The 25,386-nt window shown below is 37.1% G+C and overlaps 1 protein-coding gene across 1 annotated transcript; it reads right to left on the bottom strand.

Moving 5' to 3' along the window:
- Window positions 1-21,391: 21,391 nt before the first annotated feature.
- Window positions 21,392-24,690, bottom strand: TUSC1 (tumor suppressor candidate 1). Its single transcript, XM_061132475.1, has one exon. The coding sequence runs from the start codon at window positions 24,579-24,581 to the stop codon at window positions 23,961-23,963; it is 621 nt and encodes a 206-aa protein (XP_060988458.1). The 5' UTR covers window positions 24,582-24,690; the 3' UTR covers window positions 21,392-23,960.
- Between the last annotated feature and the right edge of the window lie 696 nt (window positions 24,691-25,386).

The raw sequence follows: 25,386 nt of genomic DNA, 5'->3' as shown, positions 1-25,386 counted from the left end.
TAATACTATTTTTAGAGGTGAATTTTGACCATTATGATTTCTGATTTATTTTGATATTTCAGCAATGTGTGTGTTCAGTTGCTCAGTTGTTTCCAACTCTCTGCGACCCCATGGACTGTAGCCCACCAGGCTCTGCTGTCCATGGGATTCTCCAGGCAAGAATACTGGCTATTGTTCAGTCACTAAATCATGTCTGACTCTCTGAGAACCCGTGGACTGAAGTGGGTGGCCATTTCCTTCTCCAGGGGATCTTCCTAACCCAGGGATTGAAGCCTCATATCCTGCATCTCCTGCATTGGAAGGTGGATTCTTTACCACTAGTGTCACCTGGGAAGCCTATATATTTCAACAATTTATTTCATTTAATTCATTTATTATTTTTACTTAAAAAAATATTCTCACAGACACAACTCTCAATCATTGGTACCTCTTATAATGATTTTAGTACCACTGAATTGATATGCTCTTTAATTTGGAGAGTTATTCTTCTTAATTCTGTAGACTGATTTTTCAAAGCTCATCTTTAAGTATCTTTGAAAAATATGGGTTTGAGATTTTAACTATGTTCAAAGGCCAGTTCATTATTTTTGGTATCAAGTAAATACTCATTAAAATCTGGAGTCAATATTTAAAAATATTAAAACAATTTAAAATATTAAAACAATTTGCACATAACTCCCATTCTCTTCCAATACACAATGCAAGATTGAATGAGACTATGTTAATATGTGGCTGAGCTGTACTAAAATTCTTTTTACATTAACACAAGTAGTCTTTTAAGAAGTTAGGAAGTCAATTCCCCCAGCTCCCTGGTATATTACTTCTTAACACTTGCTATTAATTTTAATGAAAATGATTGAAAGTAATATTCACTAAATGTTTTGGAAATTTTCCAATCTATGTTAATACTTAATTGAAATGTGCCTAAGGCACTTAATATATATTAGCCTTACAATGATGGTTGTTTGGTTTTACATAGGATAAGAAAAATTGTAAATAACAGCAATGCCTTTGGGCAGAGAGGCTGGAAACTACAAACCTAAGGTTAATGAAAATGACCTTTCTGCACAAATGTTACTGTCAGAGGTAAAAATAATGAGTTATTTGTTAGCTATGAAAAATAAACAAGAAATAAAAGGTGTTTGCATATCCCACTCATATTTAGCAATGTCTTGACCTTTTTACTTTTTATTCTATAGGATACATTTATTTTGTATCAAATGTTGTTCTAAGTTGCAGTATTCCCCTTTTATCTAATTTCTAGTTTTGAGTTTTTTCTCTATCAAAATATTGGATTGGCCAAAAAAGTTTGTTCAGGGTTTTCTGTAAGAACTTATGGACAACCCCAAACTATTTTAACCAAGCCAATACGTATCTTGTCAATAACATGGTAAAAAGTTTCTTTTAGGTACTTATATAATACAAGTTCATTCATTTGATTCAATTAAAAACATTTCTGAGGCTTTTCTTACAAGATGTTATAAAAATGAATTGGGATGAATTTTGAGTTACACTTAAATGATAGAGAATTAAGAGAAACAGCAGGATATGTAAATATAGAAGATTCTTTTGAATCTTTTCAATAGCTATTCAATTTACTATTGCATTTCATGTGTAAGATATTGTCCTGCTCTAAGATTAATTTTTTAAAAAATGGTCTGTGCCCACAATAATCTACAGAAGAATTGGATAAATATAACTTATGCACAGAAGCAATTAGAATCAACAAAAGCATTTAAAAATAGAAAGAAAAAAAAAAACTAAGTAATTTAGAGACAAATTTGGTTCCTGACTTTTCCTTTAAGGCTATGAAAACAATTGTTTTACTCTCCTTAATCTTAATAAATCATCAAAAATAGTATTAGTGAAATTGAAGTGCAAGAATCTGACATCCTGAGTTAATTATCAAAAGCAGTTTTCTACCCAAAAGCTAAAAGCCACCACCAAACTCTCCTGTTACTATTGTAGACATGTACTGCTTACTAAGTTTAATGGAAGCATTAAGAATTTTCCTCTGAAAGTTACTAAACATACATTTAATTAGAAATGTTTGAGTTCACTTGAGAAATCAGAGTTCTTGTTAGCAAATCTTTTGTGCAAAGAGAAACTGTTGTTACAACAGAATATAAAACCATGTACAAAGCACTTGAGAAAGTATGTACAAAGATACATGAAATTAAAAAGGCACACATATGCTCTAGACTTCTCTTTTCTGAAATAATCACACAGGACAGGGATGGAGGTATACAAATAAGTAAAAAGATATTTGCAGACAGGAACCTTAATGGTCAACAGAGACCAAGAGTAGGAGTGGCAATATTTGCACACAGCTATCATTGCTCCTAGTCCAGTCACAAGCATTTATTCAAAAATACATCTAGATGCTCCAACAACAGACACATTTTAGGTTGATCGCCTTTAAATTCTCTTTCTTCTCATGCTTCTGTCTCTTAAGAACTCTCCTCTAGTGTGTCTACCACCACTCTGATTCCTCTTTCTGTTTTTTCTACTTGCTTGCCTTGCTGTTCCTCTCAGCCCTTCAGTGTACACCATCGCTAAGGCTCTGGAGTCCTTTTCTTACACTTTGTCAACTATCTATAATTCATTATGCCCAGTCTTAAATCTTTAAATATCATCTCTCCTCACATGACTCAAATCCTATATTTTCAGCTCTGAGTCTTCTCCCAAACTTTAAATCTAAACATTTATCTTCTTCCTTCCCAGAGCCCCTTGCTGTATATTCTAGTTCTAGCATCTTAGGCAAACTTGTCCCAAAACCCACAAGAGTTCTGTACTCTCTGCTGTCTCTTCCCAAGACTAAACATTGCTGGATCTCCCTCCTCCATCCCATCACTCTTCCTTAGAGGCTCAGGGCCAATACCTCTTTTTAAATGCCTGATTTCACCTTCTAAGCAGAAGTAAAGCCCCCTATTCACTCAAACTCCCACAAGAATGCATTATGGTTGTCTTCTACTGAGACATTATGGTTGTTTTCCTTTTGATTTTTAAATTTTTATTCATCACACCCACACCCTAGTCTTTTAGGGTTAAGAACTCTGAATCAACTTGATTTCTTTATCTTCCTTATCTTCACAGTTAGTTAGGCTGAAAAGGAGCAGCTTTTTCTCTGGCTTCAAAGTTCTGGTTTGATAACTTATTCTACAATTTCAGATCCCTCTTCTCAAGCAGAAGCTCACTCTTCTTTCCTCTAAACACCACCATACAAGGTGCTTTTTGCTATTTGTGTTCAAATGTTTTATTCTATAATATCAATAACCTCAGATATGCAGATAACACCACACTTATGGCAGAAAGCAAAGAAGAACTAAAGAGACTTTTGATGAAAGTGAAAGAGGAGTCTGAAAAAGTTGGCTTAAAACTCAACATTCAGAAAACTAAGATCATGGAATCTGGTCCCATCACTTCATGGGAAATAGATGGGGAAATAATGGAAACAGTGACAGAATTTTGGGGGGCTCCAAAATCACTGTAGACGGTGACTACAGCCATGAAATTAAAAGACGCTTACTTCTTGGAAGGAAAGTTATGACCAATCTAGACAGCATATTAAGAAGAGACATTACTTTGCCAACAAAGGTCCATCTAGTCAAAGCTATGGTTTTTCCAGTAGTCATGTATGGATGTGAGAGTTGGACTGTAAAGAAAGCTGAGCACCGAAGAACTGATGCTTTTGAACTGTGGTGTTGGAGAAGATTCTTGAGAGTCCCTTGGACTGCAAGGAGATCCAACCAGCCCATCCTAAAGGAAATCAGTCCTGAATATTCATTGGAAGGACTGATGTTGAAGCTAAAACTCCAATACTTTGGCCACCTGATGCGAAGAACTGACTCATTGGAAAAGACCCTGACACTGGGAAAGATTAAAGGTGGGAGGAGAAGGGGACGACAGAGGACGAGATGGTTGGATGGCATCACCAATATGATGGACATGAGTTTGAGTAAGCTCTGGGAGTTGGTGATGGACAGGGAAGCCTGGTGTGCTCCATGCAGTCGCAAAGAGTTGGACACGACTGAGCAACTGAACTGAACTGAATTGATTTTATCCTTAATTATTATTATACTGGAGATAACAATGGCATATAATTATTATACTGTGAATAACTTCTTCATAGTGATATCTCTATTTTATAAGTAGTATCTATAACAGCAACACCAAAGAGTAATTTATAAATTTCTGTATTTGCTAGTAAGTTGTTCCTCTCATTATTATACTGTACCTATTATACCAGACTACTTGACATACAAACCTCTTAACCAGAGGTATCACACCTCTTCACCAAGAGGTGCTCATTTCCGCTTCACCTCAAATTCTATAGCCTTGATTTTCATCATCTTTTTCATATTACCATTATCATTACCATCATCACCATCATATTCATCATTATTCTTACAGTGTTTTATATTTATTTGTTCATAGATTTTCATTTTCAAATGATTTTCATATGCTTATTTGTCCAAAAGGACAGCAGAACATTTTAAAATCATTTAACTAATTTTCCAGGATAAGGAATAACCTGAAAACACTTGGAGATAAATAATAATAAAAATGCTCCCTGAACTTAAGAAGTTTAAACTTCACAGCAAGTACATAACAAACAATATGTACTTGAGAGCCTTCAACTAGGGTCTGGGGACTAAGTCTTGAATTTGAGTAATTTTTTACTCCCTGAAATATATAAGATTTTTTTCTTTCTAAAATTTCCTTCTTTAACAAGTAAATGGAGCTGAAGGTATGCTAATGCAGAAGTAATAATATGAGGAAAGTCTGTAAGCCTCCTTATAGGCTTTTTTTTTCCTTTCTTTTTTTGGTCTCAAGTACCCGCACTGAGCCTCTGTTAGCAAAAGATTCCTTACCCAACTCTATCATACTTCAGGAACGCCAGTGCTTTCTGAGATGTACAGGAATAAAAGAGAACAAAAGTTCAATTCTCAAGAGAAAAGTCTATGAATAGGTGGAAATATTAACTACTTAGTAGGCAATGCTACTAAACAAGCAATTAACATGATTTGAAAGATTATTTTATTTCTCTAGATTTAAGGGTATATTTTAGAGTTGCTATATTAAAGATTTATCTCACTGGCCTACAAGGATTTCAGGCCTCTAATTTTCCTTTCTCCTGTGGGATACTGTGTATTCAAAGCCTCAAACCTACTTTAAGCTTTTATTTCATCACAATAAATGTCAACAGCCAGTTTTTCACCCTATGCAACCATAAGGTCTAAGCAGAAAATAACAAGATGCAACTCAAAAAATTAACCTGGATTTACCATTGTAATAAATAAAAAGGAGACAAGGGAAGGAGAAGATAACACAAAAGAATAAGGAAAGAAGGGTTCTTGCTTATCTGCTGTGAACAAGACACCATGTTAGTTAAACATATCTCTTTCAATCATTATAATTTAGAAAGATAAGTGTTATTATTTTCTGTTTATATCCAAGGAAACGATAAATCAAAAATCTTAAAACGGTCGAGCTGAGATTCAAATTGAAGTTTGGTTTTTAATCTTTAAACCATGCTGGAGTCAAATAAACCAAATTTTAAGGAAAACAAAATGATAGATAATTGATAATTTTTTAAAAATTTACATAATTAATACAAAATATAGAGAAATTCTGGATTTTTTTAACCTTTTGGCAAAGTTTGGGTTGGCTAAGCATGCAAAATGGGAGGTATAATTTGATTACCAACTATAGGTTTTCCAAAAAAGAGGTATGAAACTATTTCTCAGTAAAAGGATGTTCACTGAGTATACAAAATCTATATATAGCAACAGATGTTTGGAGACCAGTAGTCAGTCATGCAATTTTATTTAAAATGAGATGCCTAAAATGTCCTGAAACAGGATGAATTGAGAAATGTAAATGTCAGTTAAATATCCTATCAGAAATTGCAGTCATTACAGCCCTGGGGAAGATACAAACTATTGATACCCCAAAGTTTCATTAAGTGCTTATCAATTAAAAGGAACTTTTATTATGGTTATTCTTGCTCCAAATTTATGTTAAACATATAAAGACTCCTTCACCAGTTGGTGAAAGTCATAATTGATCTATGCATTTCAGCATTCAGGCCTCATCAAATATATTCTCCAAACCAATGAGTTAGCAAAAACATACTCTGAAATCTTGAAGATGAACAAGATGAGACTCCCAGATCTTTTAGGAACTCCTGCTACAATCTATTTTGGCTCAGCATCTGTGAAAATGGTAATTTTTATCATAACATGAATATAATATTAATTATTCCATGATGTGAACTCTAAATTCTATTTCTACCAAGTCAGTGAATTTTAAATCACTGTTTGAAAGATAAAAAGTGGCTTTTGTTTATACATGAAACAATGACCATCATGTCTGCTTACTAAATCAAATCATCTCAAGCTAGAAGGTCAGGAGGTCCTGACAAAGTTGAAGTCAGAAATCTTTAAGTTAAAAATACATATACTGAAATCAGATACCTAATACTTTGCTTTTGACCCTGAAAAGTTAAATGAATAAGGTCAGAAGGAATTAAAAAAAAATAGTCGTGGCAAATCATGGTGTAATTTTAAATATGTCTTGCACAGAAGCTGAGTCCTTAGATTCTGAAATGTTATTCCTTACAATTTATTTTAGAACCTACTTAATTAATATTCATAAGTATCTCTCACTGTCCTTTGTTGCTGAAATTAATACAATTCTAAAACTGGAACTCTTGTGTTTTGTTAAGAGCTTAAATCTATGCTATTTTACCTTATGCAAAATCAACTGGAGAACTGAGGATAATTATCCAAATAAATCAACCAAAAACAAAGTTTTGCAGCACTTGTACGTAATGAATAATGAAAAAGATGAAATTTTACAGGTAAAACTTTGAACTTTTACTTTAGAGGTCTGAATCTTGGCATGGTTCTTTGACTTGCAGAGTACTACACTACAGTAGGCAGAATAATGTCGCCTCCCACTCTGACCCCCCAGGATAGGCTCATTTTATACTTTGGAAACTATCAACATTTTATGTTACATGGAAAGGGGAAATTTATGTTACATGGAAAGGTTGCTGTTGAAATTAAAGTTACTAATAAAATTACCTTAAAATAAGGAAACCAGCTTGAATAATAGATAAGGAGATTATCCTAGCCCAATGTAATCATCAGGCTTCCTTGGTGACTCAGACAGTAAAGAATATGCCCGCAATATGGGAGATCTGGGTTTGATCCCTGGGCGGGGAAGATCCTCTGGAGAAGGGAACGACCCTGCAGAATCCTATGGACAGAGGGGCCTAGTGGGCTACAGTCCATGGGGTCACAGAGTCAGACACAACTGAATGACTAACACTTTTAATGTAATCACAAGTGTCCTTAAAAGGAAAACGAAAAAGGGAAGCAGGAGAATCAGTATCAGAGTGATAAAATGTGACAAAGATTCCACTGATCATTGAAAGTATATTTTTAAAAGATAAAATGATAAATCCAAACTTGAAAATGACAGGTATCCCTGACCATGAGTCGGGAGGATGGGACAGTAAAGGACCATCTAGTTGATGAACTGTTTCTTTTATCTCCATTCTTAAATTGGATGATGAATTTATAGGTTTAAATTACTATTATGGTTCCTATCTTGCATACTGAATTTGGAAAATTCAGCAGTGGCCACAGAACTGGAAAAGTTTTCATTCCAATCCCAAAGAAAGGCAGTGCCAAAGAATGTTCACACTACCACATAATTGCATTCATTTCACATGCTAGAAAAGTAATGCTCAAAATTCTCTAAGCTAGGCTTCAACAGTATGTGAACTGAGAACTTCCAGATGTTCAAACTGGATTTAGAAAAAGCAGAGGAACCAGAGATCAAGTTACCAGCATCTGTTGGATCATAGAAAAAGCAAGAGAGTTCCAGAAAAACATCTACTTCTGTTTCACTGACTATGCTAAAGCCTTTGACTGTGTGGATCACAACAAACTGTGGAAAATTCTTAAAGAGATGGGAATACCAGACCACCTGACCTGCCTCCTGAGAAACATGTATGCAGGTCAAGAAGCAACAGTTAGAACCAGACATGGAACAACAGACTGGTTTCAAATTGGGAAAGGAGTACATCAAGGCTGTATATTGTCACTCAGCTTATTTAATTTATATGCTGAGTACATCATGCAAAATACCAGGCTGGATGAAGCACAAACTGGAATCAAGATTGCTGGGAGAAATATCAATAACCTCAGATATGCAGATGACACCACCCTTATGGCAGAAAGCAAAGAGAAATTGAAGAGCCTCTTGATGAAGGTGAAAAAGAAGAATGAAAAAAACAGCTTAAAACTCAATGTTAAAAAAACTAATATCATGGCATCTGGTCCCATCACTTCATGGCAAATAGATGGGGAAACAATAGAAACAGTGACAGACTTCATTATGTTGGGCTCCAAAATCACTGCAGATGGTGACTGCAGCCATGAAATTAAAAGATGCTTGCTCCTTGGAAGAAAAGCTATGACCAACCTAGACACTGTATTAGAAAGCAGAGACTATATGTTGCCAACAAGGGTCTTTATAGTCAAATCTATTGTTTTTCCAGTAGTCATGTATGGATGTGAGAGTTGGACCATAATGAAAGCTGAGTAACAAAGAATTGATGCTTCTTAACTGCGGTGTTGGAGAAGACTCTTGAGAATCCCTTGGACTACAAAGAGATTAAACTAGTCAATCCTAAAGGTAAACAGTCCTCAATATTCACTGTAAGGGCTGATGCTGAAGCTCCAATACTTTGGCCACCTGATGCGAAAAACAGACTCATTAGAAAAAGACTCTGACACTGGGAAGGATTGAAGACAGGAGGAGAAGGGGACAACAGAGGATGAGATGGTTGGATGGCATCACTGACTCAATGGACATGAGTTTGAGCAAGCTCTGGGAGATGGTGAAGGAAAGGAAGCCTGGGGTCACAAAGAGTCAGACATGATTGAGCAACTGAACAATAACAAATCTTCCATACACAGAATATTAAATATTTATACATTTTAGGCATCAAATATTAGGAGATAAAATGCAAACTACATCTATCTACAAAAAATGTACATATTGATAATCAAAAATGAAAAAATTAAATATCTGGGAACCTCCCCCTCTCTAAAGAAATGCCTACATAGGTTGCTTCCCACATATTTTTTTGCCATTAGTATCACTGCACACACATATTTTAGTAGTTTGCATGCATGTTTAAATATTCACATTCTCCATTTATCTTACAACAACTGTGGTGATTCTCTTATTTTCCCTATTTTACACATGAAAAAATTTAGAAGATAATTTACTCAAGGACATTCAACTCAGTGGAGATGGCAGACCAGTAATTCAGGACTGCCTGATTCCAAAGCCCAAGATTTATCATGCTGTACCTAGATGTTGTCACTGATTTTTAGGAGTCAACTGGCTTACTGGTCTCTAAACTGAACACTTTATAAATGTATTATAGAAACACTTTTTAAGAAAGTCCATGACAATAAAAGTCAGTAAAGTTAGGGATTGTTCCACATCTATAAATACTTCATCTAATTAATAAAGAATGGATTTGTAACACTAATTAACCCAGTCAGACAACAATAGGAGCTATTGCCAAAAGATAATAAAATTAAAGTTTCTATGTTTCTAAGTAGTATTTTTGCTTATCCTTGCATCCGCTGATCTTTAAAGATCCATCAGTGTCCTCAAGACAAGAACTCCCATACTACCACAAGTTTCAACAGGTGGGGAAAAACCACCCCTAGTACATAGGTTATAGCTCAGCCTAAAACTGTCACATAAAAATGGTACTACCCTAAAAATAAATTGCAGTGATATCTGATAATCACAATTAAAGTATTAATCTTCATGTTGTCTTTTGATATCAGATTTTCTGTAGCTCTGAAGAAATAGATGAATTTATCTGGCCTTCTCTAATCATGACATGTTTGTGTATCTTTTAGGGTGATGAAAAAACAAAACCTATGTTCAATTTCTGTATAAATATTATTGCAGGAAAATAGATGTTAACTCCATTTATTTTAAACCTCAGCCTGCCTTTGTATGAATAATCTCTTGGCTCTCCTCCAAATTTTCTCTAAGTACTGGTGACTCAAAAAATAAAGAAAATGTGAGTGAAGTGGCGTGTATTAGAGCCTCTGTAACTCACTCATAAACCCCACAGTGTAAGAACTGACATAGAATTATCAGACACCTGGGTTGCAGATAATTTCCCAGTCATTTAGAATCATGTAGATGGCAGTGGGTTGGCTTGGAAATAAAATGTAGTATGCAACCTTGAAAACAGGTTTAGATGGCATCTCTATTAGAGTCAACTGCTTTATTCTTTTTTTTTTTACTTTATTCTTTTTGTAATAAGACAACGCCTTCCTTCCACTGCAGCTGATGACCTTCCTTCACACTTTGTTAAGAAAATAGAAAAAGAAGAAAGTAATGCCTTTAGAGTCCCTCCAATAAATCTGCTGCTACACCAATATCTCTTCATCTGCTATCTGCTTTCACTCTTATGACAAAGAACGAAGTGTCCCTGCTCTCTTTGAAGGCCAGTCTTTTCATATAGTCTCAGACTCCTATCCTCCTGTCCCTATCTCCTCTTTTGGAGGACACCGCTATTCATCTGCTCCAGGACTATCGATCTTTCCCTTTCCATTGTATCATTTCTAAGTGTGTGCTCAGTCACTCAGTTGTGTCTGACTCTTTGCAACCTCATGGATTGTAACTCCACAGGGGCTCCTCTGTCCATGGAATTTTTTCAGGCAAGAGTACTAGTGTGGGTTGCCATTTCCGTCTCCAGTGTATCTTCCTATAATTGAAAATAATAAATATACAAGTTTCTCTTAAGCTTGTATTGCCTCACTGTCATTTCATTTTGTTGTTATCACTATTCTTTTAAATAGAAAAGTTTTGAAAAACCTGTTAATAATTGTACCTCTACCAGTCACTTTGTCACCTTCCAATGTTTTTTAACCTGCACCCGCTGAAACCACTCTGGTCAATGTCAACCTCACCCTTGGTGTTGACACATCTCCTGGATGCTTTTGTGTTCTTTTGTTACTCTGCCCAGTCAGGGTATTTGGCACACTTGGTAATCCCCAATCCCTGTCATAGGCCCTTTGGCATCCACGAAGTCTCATGCTCTTGAATTTTGTTTTATCCCACAAGCTACTCCTTCTAAGTTTTCTTTTCTGGCTTCAGCATCTTTAGGTGATATCCAAATATTTAGGAGTTAAGGGCCCCTTATTTTTCTCTCTATATTTACTCCCATGAGATTTCTTCGACTCTCTATGTACTGATGCCCAGATGTACACATTCATCCCTGATCAAGTCCCTGAGATTTAAATTCTTATATCCAAGTAATTATAATATATCTTTGTGTCTATTTCCAAAAAAGCATTACCCTGATTTCTCTCTGGGCCCTCAGATAGTCAGACTGATAATTTATAACTAAAATGATATTCTATATTTCTAGTGCTCAGAGTCAATGGCTTGACATTACATTTAGAGCAAAATGCATTTCTTTTTTCTGAGTTTACAAGGAAGTTCTGGGTCTCACTACGTCTCCTACTTCTCATTTCTACTACATTCTCCTTAATTCCCTCTATTCACTTCAATTTTCTCTTTCAGACTTGACTAAAACTAGTATGTGATTAATTAAAAGAAAATTTTTTATATGTGACACATTTCAATAGATTTTTCAAGGTTCCTTTAAAAAGCTAAAATATTTTTCTCCATTTGCACTGCACAACTTTTTAACTGACCTCAAGCTGTGTTTTGAGTAAATAAACCCTTTTACGTTTTTTGATCCCTCATAGTATGGCTGAAAATTTTTACTACTGGGTTTTCAAATACTCTATGGAACTTGATGGAGAGGACTCTTACCACTGCTATTCATGTTATTGCTATTTCAGAAAAATGATGCATGTGTATAATTGAGGTCACATAAGAAGAGTCATCAGTGGGATAAGGAGATACAGGGGCAATAGATTTTTAAGGTGTCTGATTTTCCCTCACTTCCCAGTGAGTTTGCTGCCTTTTTATCTTATTTTTCCATTATTCAGAAAGCTTTAGAGGCTACCCTATAAAAAATTCTGTTTCTAATAACGGATGATTACAAATGATTGTTAGTTTACCAGAAGGCCAAGAAGACAATAGCTATGTCTGCCTTTTTCTTTTGTAACGAAACTTGATCTAAGTTTGTACTTGACTAATCAAGTACAGTAAACGGTTTACTTTAGAATGATATGTATTCTTCCTCTATCTTGTTTTGTTTCTATTTGATTTCATTTGTAACTGCTGTGTTTACATATATTTTGTGAGAAACTTGAGCAAAATCTTTTCACAAGTAAATGGGATATAAACATTTTTGATACATGAAATAAACTGCAGGAAAGTGTTGAGCTACTTACTGGCAGCTCTCTTATAATGGAGATCATAGTTTTAGTGGATGAGAAATTGAATATAAATCTGAGCTATGTGATATGAAAATCATTATCTAGAAACAGATAAAGATGTTGTCATGGAGAAATATATAATCACACTATTCTATACTTATGAGACAATACTGTCAAAAGAAACATAAGTTAAGCTACATGAGTGCTTTTAAATTTTCTTGAAGCCATATTAAGAAAGTAAAATAAACAGATAAAATAATTTTATTAACATATTTTATTTAGCCTATATATCAAATGTTATCATTCTAACATGGAATTAATATAAAATTATTAATGTAATATTTTGAGATTTTCTGACTAAGCATGTTAAATCCAGTGTGTATTTCATATTTATTCATGCATCTCAAGTCAGACTACTCAATTACTCAACAGCCACCTCTGGCTATGAGCTACCGATTGGTCAGTGTATTAGACTCTATCTGAAAGTGAATACCAATTTAAGACACACCTTGGAAGGACTGATGCTGAAGCTGAAACTCCAATACTTTGGCCACCTCATGCAAAGAGCTGACTCACTGGAAAAGTCCCTGATGCTGGGAGGGATTGGGGGCAGGAGGAGAAAGGGATGACAGAGGATGAGATGGTTGGATGGGCATGAGTTTGAGTAAACTCCGGGAGTTGGTGATGGACAGGGAGGCCTGGCATGCTGCGATTCCTGGGGTTGCAAAGAGTTGGACACAACTGAGCAACTGAACTGAACTGAACTGAACTGACTGAAGAAGCTATCATAGGAAAATGAAAGTGTTAGTCACTCAGTCATGTCCTACTCTCTGCAACTTCACAGACTGTAGACTGCCAGGCTCCTCTGTCCACGGAATTATCCAGGCAAAGATACCGGAGTGGGTAGCCATTCTTTTCTCCAGGGCATCTTCTCAAGCGAGGGATCGAACCCAGGTCTCCTGCACTGTAGGTGAACTCTTTACCCTCTGAGCCACCAAGGAAGCCCACAGGAAGTTTCCATAAATAAACAAGAGAAGAGATACATTCACTTCTCCTGAACTTTGCTTTATTGATTCCATAAAGAATAGCAAGGAGAGATAAGAAAGTCTTCCTCAGTGACCAATGCAAAGAAAGACCAGAGATCTCTTCAAGAAAATTAGATACCAAGCGAACATTTCATGCAAAGATGGGCACAATAAAGGACAGAAATGGTATGGACCTAACAGAAGCAGAAGATATTACCAAGAGGTGGCAAGAATACACAGAAGAACTATACAAAAAAGATCTTCATGACCCAGAAAAATACAATGATGTGATCACTCACCTAGAGCCAGATGTTCTGGAATGCAAAGTCAAGTGGGCCTTAGGAAGCATCACTACAAAGCTAGTGGAGGTGATGGAATTCCAGTTGAGCTATTTCACATCCTAAAAGATGGTGCTGTAAAAGTGCTGCACTCAATATGCCAGCAAATTTGGAAAACTCAGCAGTGGCCACAGGACTGGAAAAGGTTAGTTTTCATTCCAATCCCAAAGAAAGGCAATGCCAAAGAATGTTCAAACTACCACACAATTGCACTCATCTCACACACTAGCAAAGTAATGCTCAACATTCTCCAAGCCAGGCTTCAGCAGTACATGAACCGTGAACTTCCAGATGTTCAAGCTGGATTTAGAAAAGGCAGAGCAACCAGAGATCAAATTGCCAACATTTGCTGGATCATCAAAAAAGCAAGAGAGTTCCAGAAAAATATCTACTTTTGCTTTATTGACTATGTCAAAGCCTTTGACTGTGTGGATCACCATAAACTGTGGAAAATTCTGAAAGAGATGGGAATACCAGAACACCTGATTTGCCTCCTGAAAAATCTGTATGCGGGTCATGAGGCCACAGTTAGAACTGGACATGGATCAACTGACTGGTTTCAAATTGGGAAAGGAGCACGTCAAGGCTGTATCTTGTCACTCTGCTTATTTAACTTATATGCAGAGTTCATCATGTGAAATGCCGGGCAGGATGAAGCACAAGCTGGAATCAAGATTGCTGGGAGAAATATCAATAATCTCAGATATGCAAATGACACCACTCTTATGGCAGAAAGTGAAGAAGAACTAAAGAGGCTCTTGATGAAAGTGAAAGAGGAGAGAGAAAAAGTTGGCTTAAAACTCAACCTTCAGAAAACTAAGATCATGGCATCTGGTCCCATCACTTCATGGCAAATAGATGGGAAAACAATGGAAACAGTGGCAGACTTTATATTTTTGGGCTCCAAAATCGCTGCAGATGACTGCAGCCATGAAATTAAAAGATGCTTGCTCCTTGGAAGAAAAGCTATGACCAACCTAGAGAGCATATTAAAAACAGAGACAATACTTTGCCAACAAAGGACCATCTAGTCAAAGCTGTGGTTTTTCTAGTAGTCATGTATGGATGTGAGAGTTGAACTATAAAGAAAGCTGAGCACTGAATAATTGATGCTTTTGAACTGTGGTGTTGGAGAACACTCTTGAGTTTCCTTTGGACTGCAAGGAGATCCAACGAGTACATCCTAAAGGAAATCATTCCTGAATATTCGTTGGAAGGACTGACAGTGAGGCTGAAACTCCAATACTTTGGCCACCTGATGTGAAGAACCAACTCAACTTGAAAAGACCCTGATTCTGGGAAAGATTGAAGGTGGAAGGAGAAGGGGATCACAGAGAATGAGATGGCAGGATGGCATCACCAACACGATGGACATGAGTTTGAGTAGGCTCTAGAAATTGGTGATGGACAGGGTAGCCTGGCATGCCTCAGTCCGTGGGGTCACAGAGTTAGACATGACTGAGCAACTGAACTGAACTGAACTAACAGAGCATTTAAAATAGTTCTTTTCAAATAAACATGATTTTGTTTTACCTCCTGCTGTAGCAACTTCAAAATGCTGCAAGCAAAAAACTACTAATTACAAATTCCCACCCAAGAACCCCTGCCTACAAGATGATAATTAGTCCTATTTTTGAAGGACCACAAATTATTGCCATACAATTAGATACATCTCTAGGAAAACTTATCTCTTGTCTTTCAAAATACATTTTTGCAGAAAGAGAAAAGTAATCTCTTTGCATTAATTTTGGGAATCACTTTTTTCAAAAGTAAAAAAATAATTGTTACCTATAATATTCTAGGTATTTTTTAGTGATAAATGGTGAATAAGATAGTATGGTTGCCTTTATGAATTCACAATAAAATGATGTACCTTTATGTGATATGACATTTTAAGATGCATATCCACTTCAGTGAAACTTCTAAGAGCAAAATCTTCTTTTTAAAGTGTTTAATGTATTAAATATTTAATGTACACAACTTGATGGGTTTGGAGATAACTATACATCTGTGATGACAAACCTAGGCAATGTTTTGAAAAGCAGAGACATTACTCTGTCAAGAAAGGTCCAAATAGTCAATGGTCCTCCCAGTGGTTGCATGTTGTAGCCCACACAGCAGGTGGGGCTCGAAAGTGGTTGTTGCATCGAAAGTGGTCGACGCACAGTTTGGGAAAAAGAAACTAGAGACAGAGTTAAAGTTTTAAAGATGGGACCGGGGGACTCAAGACCTCTTGGATCAAGAGCCCTGTTCCTCGGAGCCACATAACTTTTATTTATTGTCTTGGCAAGCAGAAAGTATCTGTTGTGCTATGATGAAGTCAGCCTCCTGTGGCCCCAGTCACGTCTCCCATTTTACTGAATAAACTATCTTTGTTATTTTCTTGTACAAGGGCTATCACCTAGCTGCAGGTCATAGACCCACATATGCCTTAGGAAAACATCTCAGTGTGTGCACAAGCAGTGTTCTGAACTTGCACTGACCTGGCGTTCCAAGGTCCACACTATGTTTTTCCTTAGCTTAGCAGGGTATGCCGATCCCAGCTAATCAACCCGATCTACTTTTCTTTGGGTTATGCTGTATTGCTATGTTTTGCTTTAATTCTTTTCCCATGGTGATTTTCTCATGGCTTAGCCAGAGCAACAGGCGGCTGACTATTAACCCCTACAGTTACATATGGTTATGAAAGCTGAGCCCTAAAGAAGGCAGAACACCAAAGAATTGTTGCTTTCAAACTGTGGTGCTGGAGAAGACTCCTGAATGTCCCTTGGACAGCAAGGAGATCAAACCAGTCAATCTTAAGGAAATCAACTCTGAATACTCATTGGAAGGACTGATGCTGAAGTTCCAGTATTTTGGTCACCTGATGTGAACAGCTGACTTATTAGAAAAATCCTTGATGCTGGGAAAGATTGAGGGCAGAAAGAAAACAGGGTGTCAGAGGCTGGATGGCATCACTGATGCAATTGACATGAACTTGGACAAACAGGTGACGGTGAGGGATAGGGACGCAGTCTATGATGCAGTCTATGGGGTCACAAAAAGTCAGACACGACTAGGCAATTGAACAACAACAATATACATCTGTGAACTAGCATCACAAGCTATGCCATAAACATAGCCCTCATTTCCACAAGTTTCCTACTGACATCTTTATATTTTGTGTAATAAGAACAGTTAACATAAGATCTATCCTCTTAGCAAAATTTTAAATGCGTGATATAATGCCATTAACTATAGGGAGTGTTCTGTTCAGTAAGATCTCTAGGACTTACTTATCCTGTATAACTGAAACTTTGTACCCTTTGACTAATAGCTCCCTATTTCCCCCTCCTCCAAGCCTCTGGCAAAGAGTATTCCACTCACTGCTGCTGTGAATTTGACTCTTAGACTCCTCATATAAATGAAAATATGTAGTATTTGTACTTCTGTGTTTTGCTTCACTTAGGATGCTATTCTAATGTTGCAATGAATAAGTTCACATATGTCTTTGACATCATGATTACAATTCCTTTGGATATACATCCAAAGTGGGAGTCCTGAGTCATATGGTAGTACTATATTTAATTTTTTGAAGACTTCCATACTATTTCTCATAGTGGTTGTACCAATTTGCATTCTACCAATAGTATGCAAGGGTTTCCTATTCTCTACATCTTCATCAACACCTATCTTAAAAAAAAAAAAGTAATAGCTATCCTAGGTATGAGGTGATAGCTCATTGTGGTTTTGATTTTCATTTCTCTGAGGAATAGTGATATTGCACATCTTTTCATATATCTATTGGTCACTTGTACATCTTGTTTAGAGAAATGTCTATTCAAGTTCTTTGTCCACTTTTTATTCAGATAATTTTCTTCCTTAGTTCCTCCCTCCTTCCTTCCTTCTATCCCCTCTCTTTCTCCCTCTCTTTCCCTTCTCTTCTTCCTTCCTGCTTGCTATTGAATTATACATAGAATTTCCTTAAATATTTTGCATATTAAGCCCTTTATCAGATACATGGTTTGCAAATATCTTCCCCCATCCCAGAGGCTGCTTTTTCATTTTGTTGATGGTTTCCTTTGTAATGCAGAAGCTTTTATACCAGATGTAATCTTACTCATCTATTTTTGCTTTTTGTATCATAGCCAAGAAATCACTGCCAAGACCAATGTTAAGAAACTTTCTTTCTATATTTTCTTCCAGGAGCTTCTAAGGTTTCAATCTTACATTTAAGTCTTTAAAACCACTTTGAGTTACTTTTTGTATTGGTGTTAAGAGTTCAGTTTCATTCTTCCACACATGACTATCCAGTTTTCATGACACCATTTACCACAGAGACTATCTTTTCCACATTGTGTGGAATATTCACTTTTAAATTATATCTAAAATTAAATGAATTGATGATAAATTATACACAGAAGGAGAATTAAAATGGAAAGAAAGCTTTGTGCATGAAAAGTAGAAGGCTCAGTAATGGTTGACTCAAAACCATCTGCCTCACTCAGCTTAAACTTTTTACATCTTGTTGTCCCAATTTATATATCAAAAATTGAAAAAAATGGTAAATAAAAAATGGTAAATTATTTTGGATTGAGAAATGATATTTGTTATTTATTTCCCTTCAATTCTTTGTAAGCTTTCCAGGGTAGTGACTGAGGACAGTACCTGCCACAGAGCAGGGATTCAACATACATTTCAAAAGTGAATGATTGTTAGTTTCATCAATACAAGAATGGATTATTTCTAAATTTCTCACCTTGTATATATGTTTGAGATTTGATCTTTAGAATGCTAAAATACAAATTAGGTGGATGATACTGTGTCCTTCCCTATTTAAGACAGCAGGGAAAACATATCAATGCTCAAAAATGATGTGTCACTGGTTCTGTACTCTATTCAAATCCATCTAGACTAACAAAGCAAATAATCCTCATCATGAAGGATTTTCAAGTGGCACAAAAATGCTAATAAAATAGTTCATATAGACATTTCTTGAGAGAAGCAGTAAGGAGTGTTAGTGCAGTGTTAGTGGAGTTAGAAGTAACTAAATTTAGGTTTCTTTGATGAATATTAAGTACATACGTTAAAACACTATATCTCCAATTTTATAACATGTAACACTCAGGGTATTATCTTAATCTCTTATGACAAATGTTTTAGATTAATTGCCTTGATCATTTTGAGACAGAACCAGTTACTTTTAAGCAACACGAGAAAGCTCATTCTTTGTATCATTTAAAAATTGATTTTAATAAAAGTTATCTTAAATATCACTGCCGTTAGCTTTAGCAAATCTTTTTCATTTGTATCAGGTTTTAGGTTTTCAATGCACCTTCATGTCAACTCATCTCTTTTGATTTTTCTCAACAATTCTGAATTGATATTACTATGCTAGAAAGTAGAGATACTGAATTCAATCGACTTTTCTGACTTCAGGTTAAAGAAAGGAAATATTGAGAGACTGCCATAAAAATCCAGTCTTCCCCTCTTGTATAAATGCATCTCATTCTTTGACTTTATCAACATCCTCCTCTGATCCACATGCTAGAGACACAGAGATAGTTTGCCATCTATACACAAAGGACCCAAGAACTCTTTCTCATCAACGTCACAATCCTGGTGTTAAGCCTGATAAAGAGAGGGCACTATTTTCCTTACATTTCTTATGAATGATATATTTCTCTCTTAACACTAGTTCTGATTGCCAAGTCTCCACTTGTCTCTTTCTTACACCCAACACACACTGCCAAGACTCCAAAATTATGAAATTTTAAAATCCTCACATGCATGATGAATTAATTCTACTTATCCTAGTATAAGTAGTATACTAGGATAAGTAGAATTAATTCAACATATACAACATATAGAAATATATTAGAATTCAGTTGCCAGTAAGACTGTTTAGTGAAATTCAACTTTAGAAATAAAAAGTTCTCTTGTGCATCTTTAGGTTATTTTTCAGAGTTGTCTCCTGTGTGTTTTTTTTTCCCTCCCAAAGTCCAATATGATTTCTACACTTGTAGTGTGTTTCTTGATAGTCACCTGGGCTCTCAGAATCACTCAGCCATCCTTTTATCTCCCAACTGACTACCTTTGAAATACTTTTAATCGATGTTTGAAACTCTTCTCTACTTTTAGAACAGCTAACTTAATTCAACAAATGATTTTACTGTTTTATGGAAAATATATGACCTCACTCAATCTAGTTGTCTCCAATCTCATTCTTTCCCTGTATCATCACGTGTCCTTTTCTCGCTAGCTCCTCTTTAAGAATTTTATCTATTCCTTTACCAGACTGTTCTAACCCTCTGTGCATTTGAGATCATCCATTCCTGAGAATGTGTTACTTCAATCATATCATCTTCCATTGCCCTATGCATCTCATATTCCTTTATTCACATCTCTCATGAAATGTAGTCAAATCCATTCTATACATGTGATATAAATAATACTACCCTTAGCAAATTTTCCAACTCTGTTCTTCTCTTTAACAAGATACTTATTTAAAAACATTTAATACCCAATTCCTTGTAGCTGTCCAACAGTTTATAACGTAACAGTTTGCCCCCAAAACCTAATGAATTAAAACAACCATTAATTGTTGATCATAGGTTTACTTGGTGGTGGTTTTGCTGATCTTGGCCTGGCTGGGTTGACCTATACAGGGAATAATCTATGTGATTAGCTGACTAGTTGTTTGGAAACTGGCCCGTTGAAGATAGTTGGTTGGCTGCTGGCTCCGGTAACAGGAATAATCAATTATTAGCAACAGAGTCTTCACCATAACTAAAGGCAGATCCATTAAGGTTAAAATACAATGTAGATTTTAAGTTTAAAATGATAGAATCAAAAATAAGGTAAGGATACTTGGAAATACGAAAGGACAAGGAAGACTTTTATCAGTTCCATGTACGAAATATCAGGTAGACTGCTGTTCAACTTCTCTAAGAATTCAATTTTTAGAGTAGAATGCCTACCACTCAGACAAGAATGTTTAAGCACCAATGAACTCACTAATGTCCTTTCTCAAATTTTCTCTAAAGTTTGACAGGTATTTGAGAAATTGGATTTAATAAATTAATGTGAATAATACCAACACTATACTCATAAGCATCAACAGATTTTGAATATGAACTTTTAAATAAGCAAAATCCCCTATTTATTAAACACAACATAGTTTAATTCTGATCTTTAAGAGATGCTAATGTTAGTATGAAATTTAAGTAGAATAACCTCATAAAGTCAGATGTAGATATTATCTAAATGTTTTCATTGGTTCTTATTTCCATTGCATAAATATATTTACATACTGTCTGTATCAGATACATAAAATACATATCAGGAAAGCAAGTTTATAGTAGAAAAGCTAGAATTTATAATTGATCACTTAATCACTGAACAGAAATATTAATAAATTTTATCATTCACTCATGAAGATTTTATGACAAATTCTCAGTGAAAATCTGTTCCTTTAATCAAAACAGAAAAGGCTATCTTGGCACTGAAGATAAAATCATTCTGCTAATAATTATTTAGAATATTAATGATTTAATGAATAATTTGGTATTAGTTTAATCATGGTAACACTCATAAATTGACACATTTATGTCTAAGGCTATTTAAATAACAAAAGATATTTTCAAGTATTTTTCAAATATCCATAATGTTGAAGAAGTTTAGCAAAGATACCTTGGTCTGTGATCTACAAAATACTTTATATTACTTTGATTTACATCCTAATTTTTATAGATAAAAACATAAAGATAGCATATATTTGTGAGTAGTACACACAATAAAAATTTCTGATTAAAAAAATACCAGTGCTCTTCACTGAATTTGCTTGTTAATACAACATATTTTTGTTGCTTGTTTCTATAAATAATAAGCTATCTTTTCATTGCACAACAAATCTGAAGTTATGAAAATAAAGTGTCATTGTAACAAGAGAGATAATCTGCAGTTTTAGGTTATTTTAGATCAAACTAGAACCCAGATAAAATTTTTCTAAAATCAACTTTATCCATTTCTTAAACCAGTACTTATTTTGATAAAACAAAACATCTTTTATAAACTACATGATGCCTTATCAGTTAACAGAGGGGAAATTCCAAAGTTGAAATACATACTAGCCTTAACTCAAGTTATGGGGCATTTGGGTTTCAGAATTTTTAAGACCTTTCAGGAATTATGCTCAAAAAACTTCCTCATTAGTGTGTGTACCTCAGTATTTTACAAAAATTTTTTTCACCATATTTACATTGTGCATTATTTTAATACAAAAGGTGTTTAAAACTAGGTAAACTGAATATTTTGCTTAGTTCTTGAATTGCCAATTGACACAACTGGGAATTATTTCTAATTTTTTATATTATTTCCTTATTATAAAACCTTTAACTCCCATTTGCTTAAAAGGAGAGAAAAAATGTCAGTGCATTCGAAATCTACATATCTACTAAAACCCATAAATTCACATGGGAGCAAAATACAGAAGGAAAGTATAAGTAAAACATTTACTTTGAACTTGCACCTTTTAGATTTTAAATTGACACAGCCCTTATTCTGAAGCAGGCATTCTGCATATAGCATCTCAATAAAACTTTTATAACATTTTGAGGTAGTTATAAAAATTTTAATGGTGACAAATTTTTAATGGGGGGAAAACTAAGGCATAGAGAGATTAACTAATTTACACCCAAAGTAGGAATAGGGACAATCTGCTTTTTGCCTATTCTTCAATTCTTAGTGTCTCCTAAAAATGTTTTAAATCTTTCCCTATTAGAAAGATAGAAATACTTTTCACATACCTACTTATTCTCATCAAGTTTCTTCTAATAGTTCTTGGTCATAGAGGAAGATCTTAATGTTCACAACTATCAACTATCTTTAAGTGAAATGTACAAAGTGTCTTCAATACCCAGGATTAGAAAAATCTCGAAACTATTTTCCTTGGCAACTTGTTTCATGAAATAGGCTATGAAACTTCTGGAGTATGACACAAATAAAACAAAAACTCTAATTTATTATTTTTTTCTAACTGTAACAAAACTCTTTTTTTTTCTTCTTAAACTGAAGTGTTTCCCACCACTTAAACACTCTTTTACACGTATGATTTCCACCAGGTACAATGTCACCTATTCATTAATAGGCAAAAGTGTTACTCACTGATAAAGTACAATCAACTGATCTTAGAATATTTGTTAAGACTAATCTCATTTTTTTGGAATTGAAATTACAATTGAGACTTATATCATGTTGTTTTGGGGCTTTTGATGCACATATAATTCATGATTTCGTAAAAATTTTTAAACTTTAGCGTATTAAGCAAAATAGCTGTGTGCTACTTTCTGTCAAGTCTAAAACGTGCGCAAATTACAAAATAATGTTTAGATTATCTAATTTTTTTGATTATTTTAAAAGATCATTGTTACATAAAGTGAAAAGAGAATGATAGCTTACAAAGGATAATCAAGTTCAGATATTAAGGAAACGTGTAAACTACTTAACACACTTTAAATAACAGTCGTGGGATAGCCTTAGGTTAGTTTCCGTGCACCAAATTTATTTATCAATTCGAAGGATTACTTATAGGAAGATAGTTTAAAATTTCCCAGGACAGGTGGATGATGGGGGAGTGGGATTAACAAATCAGTATATATTAGATGTATAAGGACTAGAACCAGGGCAGACATGAGTTTCTAAATTATAAACATCACCTTGTGCATTAACGGGTGATTCTTCACAGGATACCAAAGTAACACCGACTTATAAAAAACAAACCAAACACTTAAAATGCTGGCCACATGAGAGAGACTAGCTGGAGGCTTTAGGAGATGATGAAAAACAAACCCAGCCAAATCAAAATGTACTATCATCCAAACAGAGGAAAAAAATACCACAGGTCCTCACCACACCCAGAAAAGTTCAGGCATTAGGAAGGGTCGACTGCCACCCATTTCACGCTGTTTTAAAGCCCGCCCCTCCGGTGCTAGGTCTCTCTCCACCGAAGCTAGCACGCGCCAGAGACAGGGCGGGACCCAGGCAGCCCCACGCCCTCCCCAACCTCTGCCGGCAGAGAGCTCGCCCCCGGAAGTGTCAGGGCCAGGCCGAGGCGGGAGCGCGCGGCTCGGGCGCGCGCCAGGTGGGGGCAGCACTGAGCGGGGGAGGAGCCTGCGCGAGGCCCCGCCTCTCCAGGCTGCGGCCTCGGGCTACGGCCAGGGCTCTGGCTCTGGGACTCGGAGGCCTGAGTCAGGGCTGCCCAGAGAGGGCTCCTCCTTGTCCCCACGCGGTCGCGGCCCCCTCTGTTCGAGGTGCAGCTGCAGCAAGGCCCGGCGGTACATGGCTTCCAGCTTCTCAAGCCGGGCTCTAAGGGCCCTGGGGCTCCCCGGCTCGTCCTCGGGGCCGCCGCCCCTCGCCCTCCGGTTCATGCCGGCCTCCTCCGGGACCGGGGTCGCCCTCGCCGAGTCCGCGGACGCCCCGTCGCTGCCCTCGCCAGGGAGCCGCAAGGCCTGACGAAAGAGGCTGCGGTTCTCGCGCTTCAGCCGCCGGTTCTCGAGCCGCAGCCGGGCGTTCTCCTCGCGCAGCCTCGCGTTCTGCCGGTCCCGCTCGTCCCGCGCGCAGATGGCCTCCAGATGGCTCGCCGCCAAGTCAGCGAACCGCTCCTCCAGCTGCTGTCGGGCGCCGCCCGCACGGCCTCGCCAGCCCACGCCGCCGCCGCTGCCGCCACCCCCACGACCGCGGCCCGGGCGGCCTTGCCCGCGGCTGTCCCCGCCGCCTTCCCCGCCGCCACAGCTCCCGCGCCTGGTGGCGCCACCACGCATGCGCCACATCGGTCCCGTCCCAGCCGCGCTGCCAGCGCCGAGGGCCGAGGGGCCGAGCTCTCCGGCGCCAGCGAGTTCGGGGCCCGGCGGGGCGGCCAGGGCAGCTGCGGAGGAGGAAAGGAGGTGGCGGGCGGCGGCTGCTGGCTTGAGGCCAGAGGAGGCCGGGAGTTTGCCCGGTCTGAGGCGTGTCTAGTCTTCTCGGGTGGAGCTGCCCCCTGGGCCTGGGATCTCCAGGCCAGCTCACACACAATGCCCCCGGGGAGCGCTCTGCTGCTCGGCCCTTTTCTGCTGCGCTGGAGGGGAAAAGTGGATCCCAGGCTCCGCCGGGGCGCCTAGCCAGGCCCGGGGCACTGAAGGAACCCGCCCGCCTCACCCGGTCCCCAGCGCAGCCACCAGTTACCTTGCCTTTTACAGGGCAATCTCAAAGCAAATAATAATACAGTGAGAAGTTATGGGATAGCTTTATGGGGCAGGTTGAAAAGCTTAACGGGTTCATTTAGAACACAGCGGTTTAACCCACCTCTCAGCTTAATAAAACATTAAGCTTAGAGGCAACAGAAAAGCTGAGCACCTGTCACTTGAGGCCTCCCTCTAGTAGGAACGGTTAGCTCTCAGAAGAATACAGGCAATTCCCGGTTTGTGAACAGCCAGCGTTCCACTCGACAAACTGTGTGCAGTTCTATAGAAACGAGGTTGTAATTAGTAGATCTGCTCACACCAAAACCTATGAAATTCAAAATGTGTCCAACTCATTCAAGAAAACTGAAATACTCAGTAAATTTCAAATGGTCTGGGTGGATACAACTCATTGAAT

This window comes from Dama dama, chromosome 29, assembly GCF_033118175.1.
Source record: "Dama dama isolate Ldn47 chromosome 29, ASM3311817v1, whole genome shotgun sequence".
Taxonomy (NCBI): Eukaryota; Metazoa; Chordata; class Mammalia; order Artiodactyla; family Cervidae; genus Dama; species Dama dama.
The sequence above is the reverse complement of the archived record's forward strand: the minus strand, read 5'-3'. Positions and strand labels throughout refer to the sequence as shown.

Coding starts and splice junctions, on each gene's coding strand:
- TUSC1 (XM_061132475.1), bottom strand. CDS start 24,581: ATGTGGCGCATGCGTGGTGGCGCCACCAGGCGCGGGAGCTGTGGCGGC.